We start from the raw sequence: 12,092 nt of genomic DNA on the forward strand, positions 1-12,092 counted from the left end.
CGGTCCCGGTTAGGGACGGAGGCCCGATGGTGCCCTTGGGGCTGGTCAGCCCGGAGAAGGGCGTCTGGAGACCTCGCAGCCCCTTCCAGTATCTGAAGGGGACCTACAGGGAAGCCATAGAGGGACTCTGTCAGGAACAGCAGTGACGGAACAGGACAGAGGAGAATGGGTACAAACTGAAAGATGGAGCTTTTATATTAGATTTAGGAAGAAATTCTCTACTGTGAATGTGGTGAGATACTGAAACTGGTTGCCCAGGCAGGCTGTGGATGCCTCAAACCTAGCAGTGTTCAAAACTGTGCTGGATAAGGACTGTGCTGGATGAGACCTGGTCTAGTGGGAGGTGTCTCTGCTCATGGCAGGGGGGCTGGGACTGGATGACCTTTAAGGCAGCTTCCAACCCATAACATTCTGATTCTATGCAGCAGGTTGTCACAGACATATTTTATGAAAAATCCTTTAGTTAGGATTTTTTCTCCTGAGACACTGAGAGGCCTCAGAGGAAAAGAAAAACAATAATTTGCTGCTGTGGAATGCAACAGGTGCATCTTTGATTGGTCTCATGTGTTGTTTTTAATTAATGGCGAATCACAGTCCAGCTGTCTCAGACTCTCTGGTCAATCACAAGATTTTATTATCATTCTATTCCTTTCTATTGCTTGCTAGCCTTCTGATGAAATCCTTTCTTCTGTTCTTTTAGTATAGTTTTAATATATCATTTTCTTTTAATATAATATATATAATAATAAATCAGCCTTCTGAAACATGGAGTCAAGATTCTCATCTCTTCTCTCGTCCTGGGACCCCTGTGAACACCACCACACCAGGTGCTGTCATTCAAGGATTTGTAGCTGTCACTCTTCTGGCTCAACAGAAAATCAGGAGACAGGAGATGGATTGCAATGATTGTCCTGATTCAGGAGAAAGTGTTGGTGGGTATTGCCATCAACATATGCCAGTTTGGCCTTCATTTATATTAAATATTTGGAAGATATCCTCTACTTTGAAGGTGGTCAGGCACTGGAACAGGCTGCCCAGAGAAGTTACGGATGCCCCATCCCTGGAAGTGTTCAAGGTCAGGTTGGTGGGGCCCTGGTCTAATGGAAGGTGACCCTGCCCATGGCATGGGTGGTAAGAACTAGATGGTCTTAAAGGTCCCCTTCATATACGAGCCACTCTATGATTCTCTGCCCCTTTTGCATGAAGCCTCAGCCATGTATCAAGTAATTTAAAAGGCCGGGGAATGAACATGTGCCTTTGTGAAGCTTTGAGAGCCAAATGTAAGAGCCATGGATCTAACAGTGCTTCCTCACCTACTGACACTCACATGGCCCGGGGCCATCCCATGGAGATGTTTTTCTAGTTGGATGTTAGGAAAGAAATGCCCAGTCACACATGAGGATTTGCAGTCTCTTAGTTCCCATATTCAGTTTCTGTCCTTAAGGTTTATTTAAAGCTTCTTTGGTGCAAATGAAATTGATTTTTGTCTTGTCCTCGGTGGACACAAATATGCAGGAATCTATTAATAGATGCTCCCCTCATGCAGTGTGCTGTGGATGCAGGGTGTGCCTGGGTTGCTACTGACAGCTATGTTTCACCTCTTGCAGGCCTCTTTCACACCAAATTTGACTTTCATGTCTCAGATGCCAAATTTATTCCTCAATTTTGATTTAAATACTAATTTACCCTCATCTCTTTTCAAGCTGTTTATACTTATCAGGTGCATTTTTTTTGTTTACTCTTTCTTTAATGCATCTCTCTGTAGTTGTATTTTGCAGATAAGTGATCTCTCAAAGCCCTTAAGCTCTTCCCACCACTTTTTTTTGCAGCTTCTGCCTGCTTTTGTTCCCAAGCACCCACCTCAGCTGTCCTCCAGTGCTGGGCCCCTCTCACTGCCATCACATTGGCATAGCTTCACTAGTCTGCGTAGAAAGGGGCTAGAAGTGAGTGACAATGTCCATTTCTGTCCAGATAAGTATCTAATACTTTGTGAAGGTTTTTATTTTGTGATTTTTTATAAGATTTATTGTTAATGGGTAGCAAATAAAAATTGCAATAGTTGTTTTTTTCAACACCAGTTCTACCATCTTCCTGGTTTCTAACCCTTTGGTCTTTCTGCAACCATGTGCAGGGTCTTTTCTGTCACAAATATAGAATGTGTGTGGTTTACATATATGTGTATACTCTTAATTAAATATGCTGTTGTATATTGTTGATGACTTACCCACTGTGATTATTCTTTCTTTTAAATTATAACTTGAATAAAAAAAACCCAAATGAATAAAGCTTTAACTTTAAGAAACCTAATCTGAGGTGGTAGTTTAAGATAATCAAAAATGGTTTAGACAACCATTTTTATGTTGTCAAAAAGTTTTAGTTTAGTATTTCTTGACAAGTGTGGTTCTGTCATTTCAATGGAACCATAGTAAAACAACACCTCGAGATTACAGTGTTCTTGGTATGATTATTCTGTTGGCCTTGTGTAAGACCAGAGAGAGGCAGGGATTGCTGTCAGTGCAGTTTGATCATCCCTGCCTCACCTGGAAGGTGACACAAAGAACAGTGGTTATGATGTTTTGTCAGAAATTACACCCAGCATGTCTTTTATCTTGGCAACAGCTGAAATGTTCTATGAGTTGCTGCATACCTGGGAGTTATGGGTAGAAGGAGAGGTGGGGCTCAGGAGTTTAAGTAAAGTACCTTCTCTCCAGAGGATCTCAAGCTTTAAAATGTCAATCCCAAATTTTGAGCAGCCTCTTCAGTTTCCTGATTCTCCTTAACAGAACTAGCCTCTCCTTGGAGCTGGAGTGGGTTGACTCAGTCTGAGGCCTGACTGGATGTGCCTGATGCAGCTGAGGCATTTTGTGCTGTGTAAGCTCAGCTAAAGTTGCAGAGTAAATGTTTTCTTCCAATTAATGTGTATTTCCAGTTTATTTTATTTTTACCCCAATAAGAGAAAGGGCTGCCCTTTGGAGTTACCAGAGCCCAACCCTGCTCTGTGAAACTTCCAATGTAGACTCCACAAAGAAGTGGAGGAAATAAAATGTTGGCTCCACCTGTGGAGGGGAACTGTGTTAGACACACTGGCTGTCAGTGCAGAACTGTTTCTCCTCAGGAGCTCTCAGTGAGAGTGGTTTTTATTGGAAGTGATGCAAATCTGCACACACTGCTCATTTCAGGCTTCAGCAGTTGAATTATTCTGCACTGGATTTAATTGCATTTCTTCCTCCTAGCTTCTTACTGCTAGCCTGCAGTCAGCTGGCTCACAGCTGAAGAATCCTTTATTCTTACTATGTGCGTGTCACTGTTCCACAGTCAGCTGCAGAGGATGCACATGGGCTGCTTCTCCAGAAATATTTGTGTTGTAAATGCATGAAATTGGGTATAAATCTGATGGACTGGTGCATGCTGCATTTCCACATGGTTCTGTTCTTAACAGCTGTCTTGTGAGAAAAGCAGCTTGTACTCCCTTAATTCCCAGAGCCACAAGTGATGCTGTTCTTGAGATGTATTGCACAGTTATTACTTGCATAAGTAACATGCATCTATCTTTGCAGCTTTTGGGTCTTAATTACTCATTAGAGCTTGTAGTAGAGCCAGGAATTCACCCTGGATTTTGTGAGGTCTTTGGTTTTTGGGCCTCATGAGGGACATGGGTAGGTAAAGCAATGGCAGAGATAACATAAAATGACCATGAGTACTTGGTTCTTTCAAGGCATGTTAAAGCTGTCTCTTGAGCCAGACAAGCTGTCTCTAGAGCTTGTAAACAAACTGGCTATCTTTGTGTCCATGTTTTGGCTTCCACTGTCACCACCCTTCCTGAGTATTACAGTGGGATGCCTTCTGTGAGGGTGCTGAGGCACTGGAACAGGTTGCCCAGAGAAGCTGGGAATGCTCCATCACTGGAAGTGTTCAAGGCTGGGTGGGATGGAGCTCTGAGCAGCTTGGTCTAATGAAAGGTGTCCCGGTGCATGGAAGGGGGGTTGGAACAACATGGTCTTTAAGGTCCCTTCTAACCCAAACCAGTCTGTGGCTACATGATCTTGCCAGGCTTGGCAGAGGAGGTTGATGACATTACTGTAACAATGAAAAAAATAGTTTAGGCTACTAATGTAACAGAGGCACTCTGGAATTTCCAGGTGACAACGGAGAGTGGATATTAAGTGGCATTTAAGTAACACTGCTTAACAGAATCTTTCACAAAAATTAGCTCCCCCTCTTTAGCACCACTACTCCTAGTGACAAGGCATTACTCTACAAAGAACAAATGCACAAAATGAGTGTAGCAATTAAGACAAATTCTGTTTTAGATTTTTTTCAAATGATGGTACTTTATATTTACAAATCAAAACATTCAGCTTACTATATGGCATCCACCTAATCTGGCACAGTACTGAACATACCCTAAAAATGTCTGTCAGCAGTCTCAAGGACCTGCTACAGTAAGTCTAAGATGTAATGAGACAGAACGGGATTAGTTTAAGTAATAAATGTTTAATCAAAGAATTTTACATATTATTAACAGCATTCATTTGGCCAAACATCTACATGGTTGTAGTATCCTACCTGTATATAAAGTGGGAATGTATCAAGTATAGACTATGAAAGTGCAAATAACAATTCAAGGTTAGAGTAATTTTTTTACATTATAAAATTAACAGGTTTACAAAATAGTCTTGCCAAACTTTTATTTTTGAATTGTAAAGTCAATGACTATGATGTTAAAATAAGTACCAAGAAAATACAAATTTAATAGTCTAATTTCATGCTCATAAGAGTAACACGGAAACAATGGATATACTGCACAACCTAACCAAATTACATAAAACCAGAACCCACAAACTTCACTATCTTCACAGAGAGCACTCTTACATATCTTACTGCAACTTTGCAAGACATCTCAATGCAATACACAATCTTTTTGTGAGAATCTTTCTATTCAGAAATTACCATTCAAGGAAGCTATGTGAGTTAAACAACTTTCAGACCGATTCATGATGACAGTTCATGAAGGACCATTTCAGTTGAAGGACTTTATACCTATAGGTATTTTTCAAAGGCTTAATATTATGTCAGGAGTAGGGTGGCTAGAGGAAAAGTTGGAAAATTATTTAGACTATTCTAATTCATTCTCTCTAAAGATGCTTGAAAATGGACAAGGTTTTTATGGGGTAAGGGTAAAATATTATTATTTCATTTTTTACTAATATGAACCTTGTAACTGCAAGGTTCCAAAGCTGGATTTGCATGAATTAGTTACCAAAACACTCACTTGAACTCACAGTAATCAATACATAAACTTTGCTATCATGACACTTGCCTATACACACTCAGTAGTAATAAACTTTTATATCATATCAACAAATCTCTGGTAACAGTTTAGCAAAACTTAAAGTGGAGTGTATGTAATTTGCTCATGTTATGAAAAGTTTTGATTATATGTAATTAAAACAGCCATTTGAACAACTTATTCTAGTTGTAATTACATACTGTACCATTGTATCTCACTAACTGTAGATTGATGCTTTTAAGCAAATCTAAAACCAGTATTTTTGTTTTTCACGGTACAACAACTAGGAAAAGGTTTTTTTGTGTTTTTTTTTAAATTTTATTTTTTTTCTTACACTAAACAGTAATCACACAGCAAATGAATATTGTGCAATTGAACAAATACCTAGTAGTGTTTTGTATATGCAAAAACACTGACTGAACATTTAGTTATTTACTGTAAAGGCAAGGCCATGGGTGGTTTTATGGAGGTCTTTGCAATTAATAGCATAGTTACTCCAGAACAAACACTGAATTTGAATTACTTGTTTAACTGTGGCAACTATCCAGTTGGGTTAGGCAAAGGCACCGTAATATGTTGAGCAGGATGTGTTATCTTTTAATTGTGGGACTGATTAATATATGAAAATTCTGTATTCCTATATTTTTATAAAATGTTATCATTAAAAGTAATTGCACTATTAGTGCATAAAATGCTTTGTAGAATTATGAAAACAAAGAACTATGATTGCACTTCCATTAAAGTGTCTCTTAAAATACAGCATAGCTGTTGCTAACTCACTGTATTTTAATATTTAAAATAACTGTTTAACAGCAGCATTAGGTTTTATTAACTTAAGATACAGGCTACATTTAATTAAATGCAGTCACCATGGCAACATATGCCAGTTAAATTTGGAGATGCAATGCTACCCAGTGGTTTCTTCCATTGCTAAGAATTGTGGGATTAGTTGGATAGGGTAACACTGCACTGTTTCATTAGGCTACTGCCAGTTAACTTTTCACAGTTTGGCACATTTGGACTGTAAATAGACATGAAAAAATCTTTGATTTTAAAGGGAAAGAATATCCCCTAAAACTTGTTCCTGGAGCAGTACTACAGAGAAGCATTAAATACCTCCGTTCACACTGCTAACAAAAATGAAAAATGACTGAGGAAAAGTTATGGAAAACAAAACTAAAATGCAAATGAACAGCTAGATGTTATTTTGGTGAAATTATGAGTTCTAAAAAATGGAATAAACTATTTCTTAGGAAAACCAAACAAAATAATCAGTGTAAGCCTTTAATCCATACTTTCAAGTTAAGGATCATCAACCTAAGGCTAAACAGATGCTGCATTGTATTAGGAATGTGGAATACAACCTACTTATTCCTTTCTCTTGAGAGCAAAAAGGCAAATACTACCTAATTAAATGCAAAGGATATTCCTTGAAAGGTTCACATCATTATGAAGAACTGCAGTTCAAGAGAACTCCTAAATATCCATTGTTACGTCAGTGGTTACAACTGAGCTGTAATTATGTGGATCAAAGCCTCCATAATGCTTACTCCACATACTGTACCATCTGTCACTGCCATTCTTTTACTCCAGATTTAGTTTTCATTCATACCAGATGCACATGTTCAGTCCATTCACTTGAGGTTTGAGGAGTCTGACTTGAACTATCTCCTGAATTATCTAGGGTGCTTGTTACCTCCCTGTTATCACCAATTTGTGATACTGTTTCTCTTGGAATAATATTTTCTTCAGAAGTGCTTTCCTCTGTTTGGGTTCCTCTGCCTTCATTTTTGAGTGCATCCTCAAACAGTGCATGCTCTTCCTGAGGCTCCAGCCCTGTGTCTGTAAGATTTGGTTGCCCTGCTGACCCATCTTCAGTGCTGGGCTGCTGTGACTCCTCATCTGTTTCTGTACTTGTTGAGGGGATCAGGGCAATACTCTGTGGGTTCATGTCATGAAACCAGGCCATAATATTTCCAAGCAGATTTTCATTGGTATTGGGATCTTGACTGCTGGAATCAGCATCGCTTGAAGTTGAGTATAATCCACTTCTTGTCTCGCTGCAGGGGTGGGAATGAAGACGATCGGCTGAGAAGGGATCATTGCCTGCACCCAGTCTCATCAGACTGTCACCAAGTTCTAGCAGCTCAGAGCTGCTCAAAGCACCCCTTGGGTTGTCTATACTGATGGGAGCAGAGTCCAGTCTTGTAGGCAAAGAGGTACCTATTGCTCCTAAAGATGCCTCATTATTTAGAAAGTCTCTAGTTTCTTCATCTATGGCCAAGCCAGATTCTTGTAATGACAGCTGAATAGCTAGCAGGATGTTTGGGTCATCTTCATCCAGAGAACTCAGAGCCTGTGGAAATACATAAGGATGCTCTCAGAATAAAACCTGCATCTTGTTACATACTTTGGATGAAAAGCAATTTTGGCTCAAATCTGAAATTCATTTATTATTCCTACATGTCCTTTATCAGAATCAATTTTTACCAACAGAGCTGACAACACAATTTAAAAGGTAACTATTGTTATGTCAGTGATTGTTTAGCAATTCTTACCATTGTGAATGTATAATTTGTTGTCCTAGATTCTCCCTTTCTCCTTGAAGAATTAAGAAAATTTGCAGAGACAAAATGACACAGAAAGGCAGAGCAGAGGAGAGCAAGCAAAGCAGAGAGAATGGAAAAGAGATTAGGGGAGATACCTGAAGAGAATCCTGGTTTTCAGAGCGACTGACAGGGGTATAGTCATGAAGCGAAGAGCTGTGCAGAATACCCATAGAAGCTGAACTCACCATGGAGGTGCCATGTCTTCTACTGCTGCCACCTTCCTGAGTGTCTGTTTGGGCAACCAAAACAAAAGTGGTTGAAGAACCAGTGAGGAAACCTCCTCTGCTATGATTTACTGACAGAATCTCTTCCTTCCTTTTGGATTCTAGTTGTGTAATTTTACTCCTTTATTCATTCTGAATGAAAGAATCCAAACCACTCCTTCCCATCAGCTCTTACACAGTGGTGAAACACCAATCCCAGTGTTTTAGGAGTGACTCCCTGGCTCATTTGTCCTTTCTGCCCTACATACCCTTCTCTGTGAAAGCATGGGCTATGCCATTGGGAGCATGGGCAGAAGGGGCAAAGTGCTTCTAAGGCACATACACAAATTATGGAAAGCCCTGAAAATTACTGCATGTGGACACAAATACAGGATGCATTTACTGGTGGATTGCAAATCGTGTTTGCCCATTTCTCTGTTCAAAGACAAAACCTCAGCTATAATGTTAACATTATAATAATCTTTACTGTAACACTGCAGCACAATTAAGAGTAGAGTTGTAAGGGAATTCTTCAGCAATTACTGACATTGCTGTTTTCTTAAAAGCCACAAAAATAGAAGTAAGATGGTGCTTCCAGAAAAAACTGCTCTGTAATAAAAATAAATGTAAATCTTTTGACTTTGGAAAATGGAATTTTCCACTCCAAAACTCAAAATGTGATAGACTGAAATAAAATAATCTCTTGCATGCTTTAACAGTGTGCACTTGGCCATCACTACTATATCCAAGCATTCAGTCAAAATCTAGTCCTTCAGCTAACAAAATAGTTTTGCATTTTATTTGTAATAGGGAAGAACCAATCACCAAAATTTTGATTACTTTTTCTAAAATAAAGGATGCATGTGATCCTTTCTTCTCAAAAAAGGATCTCTCCTCTTGGTTTTAAACAACAAGCTATGTGTTAAGTTCCTGAGACACAGCAATGAGAGCTTGTGCAGCATGGCTAAGAGACTGAGCACACAGCTGGCAGCTCTGCAGAAACAGTGCCACAGTATGATTTGGGTTCAAGCTTTCTGTACCTGTGCTAAGGTTCTGGCAGAACTGAGCCAGCTCAGACAGCCAAGTCACAGAGAGACCTTAAGGGACTGCACTACCAGCCCTCAGAAGAGCAGCACTCTGGAACTCATAGCCCAGGCCAATTTCTTTCCTGGCTGCATTTGCCAATACAGCTTCTGGGCAGAGTTTTGGAATTTCTTTTCATTGGTATAGAGGACTTGTGTATGTATGAGTGACCTTCAGGATTCCTTCAGAAAAGCAAACCTGTGCTGGATAGCTGAGAAGTTGTTAGTGGGAAGATCAATGAATTTCTCTTTTAGAAGAGCAGCAGCCACAGTGAAGTCAACAACACGTCTAAGATCACATAAAAAAACTGCAGAGACAAGCCTTTATGTTGTACCCTGGAAAATACAGCAATGTATTTGAAACTTCTTTAAAGTGTATCCACAGAAGAACAAGCCCTGTGGTCACTACCAGTGATTTCTGAAGCAGGAAGAGCAAGGAGCCAGCCCGGAGAGGCCCGTACCTAATGTACTCTCACTGGGGTCCTCGGGGTCTGGAGTGTTACTCAGCAGACTGTGCATGTCTCCGCGTCGGCGCTGTCTGTGCCTCCTCCGATACTGAAATTCAGCATATTCCTGCATAAACCAAAGGTTACAAAACACAGGGCAGCATGCAGCACTATTTTTCTGAGTAACAAGCACCACATTTTTATAAAGAATGTGTGATTTTATATGCTTATTATAAAATCACACGTTTTCAGAAAAATGAATTGCAAGTTGTATCATGCGATGCTTAACATAAATAACAAAAAAAATCCAAGGTAATCCTAGATCTATAAAACAATGAATTAGCAAAAAAAAAAATTAGATGTACTACCAACATTTTAATACTTGCAATCTCCTTTTTTAATAATGCCAGGAACACATTTCTTGTTTAAAATCTTTGATGCCAAACTTTATATATGCACCTATTGACACACTTTTTAATAAATGCATACTCACTGATTTTAAAACATAAAAACAATTGATGTGAATTAGACCAGTAGATTATCTCAGAATTTCTGCTGCCAGCAATTGGCAGTAGAAAAGAACCTTGAAAAGACAACAGAAAGCTGTTAGACATACACTGGGACTTGATATATTTCTCTGAGCCTCTAGGACACTATGGCTCCAGAACATCTTAAGCCACATCTGACACTCTTCTACTGGACAGCCTATGATGGATTTTCATTCCATGGATTTTTAAATTTTTTTTACAAATCTCCTCTACTTTTGCTAAACTTGAGCTGCTAATGAGCCATACCATATGGATTTGAATTCCCACAGCCTGTATTTTCTCATATTGTGTATGCTTAGACAGTTTATGTAGCATTTATGGAAAAGACTCTTGACCACATCAAGCTAACAACCCAAGGGTTAATACTTGGATCAATTTGCATATCTTTCCTCATATGAAGGAACTAGTTTTATGCTTGAAAGGAAATTTCCAGGTATCTTTTCTGGTATATCCAGCTGACACTGAACCTGTGTAGGTAGCACTTTGTGTAATTTCTGTTATTCCTACACGCAAGGCAATAAAACTGCGCACACAGGTATTTGCTCTCCTCTTCAAAAGAATATTGTTCTTTATTTCTGTGAGTTCCAAGTTGGGAAATCTGTAATCCAAAGGATTCATTTGGCCAAATGAATTGGTAAAGATAACAGTACCATTAGTTTTCCTTTCCTATATTAACTCTTCAGCATCTAAAGTACCTAAAACTTAAATCCAGAAGTGTTATTTCTCTTACACAATGACCTTATTAATGTAGATGGTATTAGGAGAATATGTTTTCTTCCATGAACTTTCTCAGACCAAGTGCTTAGTCATAATGACATATGCAAGACAAAAGGAATAGTCAAAATCATGGGTGTGGGCAGATTTTTATCCATGGAAGTTGTGAGAACATCAAAAAGTGGCTTTATTGGACCAGACAAAAGGTCCATTTAGCCCAATACTCTGTCTTCAACAGAATATTAGTAGTAGTACATGCTTGTTAGTCAGTGGAACACCATAAAGAAACAAAGCAAACGTGAAGTGATTCTTCTCTAAAATGTTCTTCCAGCTTTTAGGCATCTCAGGGATTTTCTATATTCAAGGCAGAGCTTCAAACAACAGAAAATCAAACCTTGATACAGAACAATGTAACTGAATAATTAAAAAAATATATAATTATATCACTCTGAATCAGAAAAGGAATCATGGGAAGTGGTCACTGAACACTAAGATTTATTCGTCATACCAGATCTTAGCTTTCATTTGTTTGCTGTAAGTACAGCTCTACATAAAATACTTTGCAGTGAAATTCACTAAAATAAACAAAGATGACCATTATTAATTCTATAAAATTCCTTTAGCATAGGTGGTTGCAAGTATTCATGATAGCTACATAGCAAAGAAACCAACTTGCATCATACAGTGCCACATTTAGGCAAATCATAGAAACTCATAAGCAGATAATCTAAGCACAGCTGCAATTGCACCTCCTGCTAAACAGCTTTTCAACACATTTCTTACCAGCTTCTTCTCATAGCCAGTTCCACTGTCATCAGTAACATCACAATCAATCATACAGTAACATCACAATGAGTTTGTGGGATTATTTCAAAAGATGTGGGATTATTTCAAAAGAACTAAAGGAACTGGACAGGAGAAGGAGTTGATTTTTTGTAGAGAAGCGAGCCATGTTCTCACCAGTGTGATGCTCACCAACAATAGCAAAGGAAATATATGGAAAAAAGTACATGGAGTTTTCTAGGATGTTTAACAATGACTAGCTAGAAAGAAAACAGCAAACAAGGAAATGTTGAAATGAAGTTTCCTTCCTGACTGAATGCTTTAATCTAATGTTCTCAAAACATTAACTAAAAATTAAGATGATAAAGGACATCTTTATAGGAAGCTTCTCATTTTTTAGAGCAGAGTCTCAAAAAC

General features: G+C 38.7%; 1 protein-coding gene across 3 annotated transcripts in view; it reads right to left on the minus strand.

Moving 5' to 3' along the window:
* Positions 1-4,474: 4,474 nt before the first annotated feature.
* ANKIB1 (ankyrin repeat and IBR domain containing 1) overlaps positions 4,475-12,092 on the minus strand; it is a 56,432-nt gene continuing 48,814 nt past the window's right edge. The window contains exons 17-19 of one of the 3 annotated variants that reach the window (XM_031066740.1): positions 9,646-9,739; positions 7,995-8,128; positions 4,475-7,646 (exon numbers count right to left, since the gene is read on the minus strand). In XM_031066740.1, the coding sequence (XP_030922600.1) occupies positions 6,897-7,646; positions 7,995-8,128; positions 9,646-9,739 (978 nt within the window). In that variant the 3' untranslated portion in view covers positions 4,475-6,896. Of the gene's footprint in view, positions 7,647-7,994; positions 8,129-9,645; positions 9,758-12,092 lie in introns of all 3 variants that reach the window. The other 2 variants (XM_031066741.1, XM_031066739.1) reach the window with 2 other exon arrangements.

Source organism: Geospiza fortis, unplaced genomic scaffold (assembly GCF_000277835.1).
Source record: "Geospiza fortis unplaced genomic scaffold, GeoFor_1.0 scaffold138, whole genome shotgun sequence".
Classification (NCBI taxonomy): domain Eukaryota; kingdom Metazoa; phylum Chordata; class Aves; order Passeriformes; family Thraupidae; genus Geospiza; species Geospiza fortis.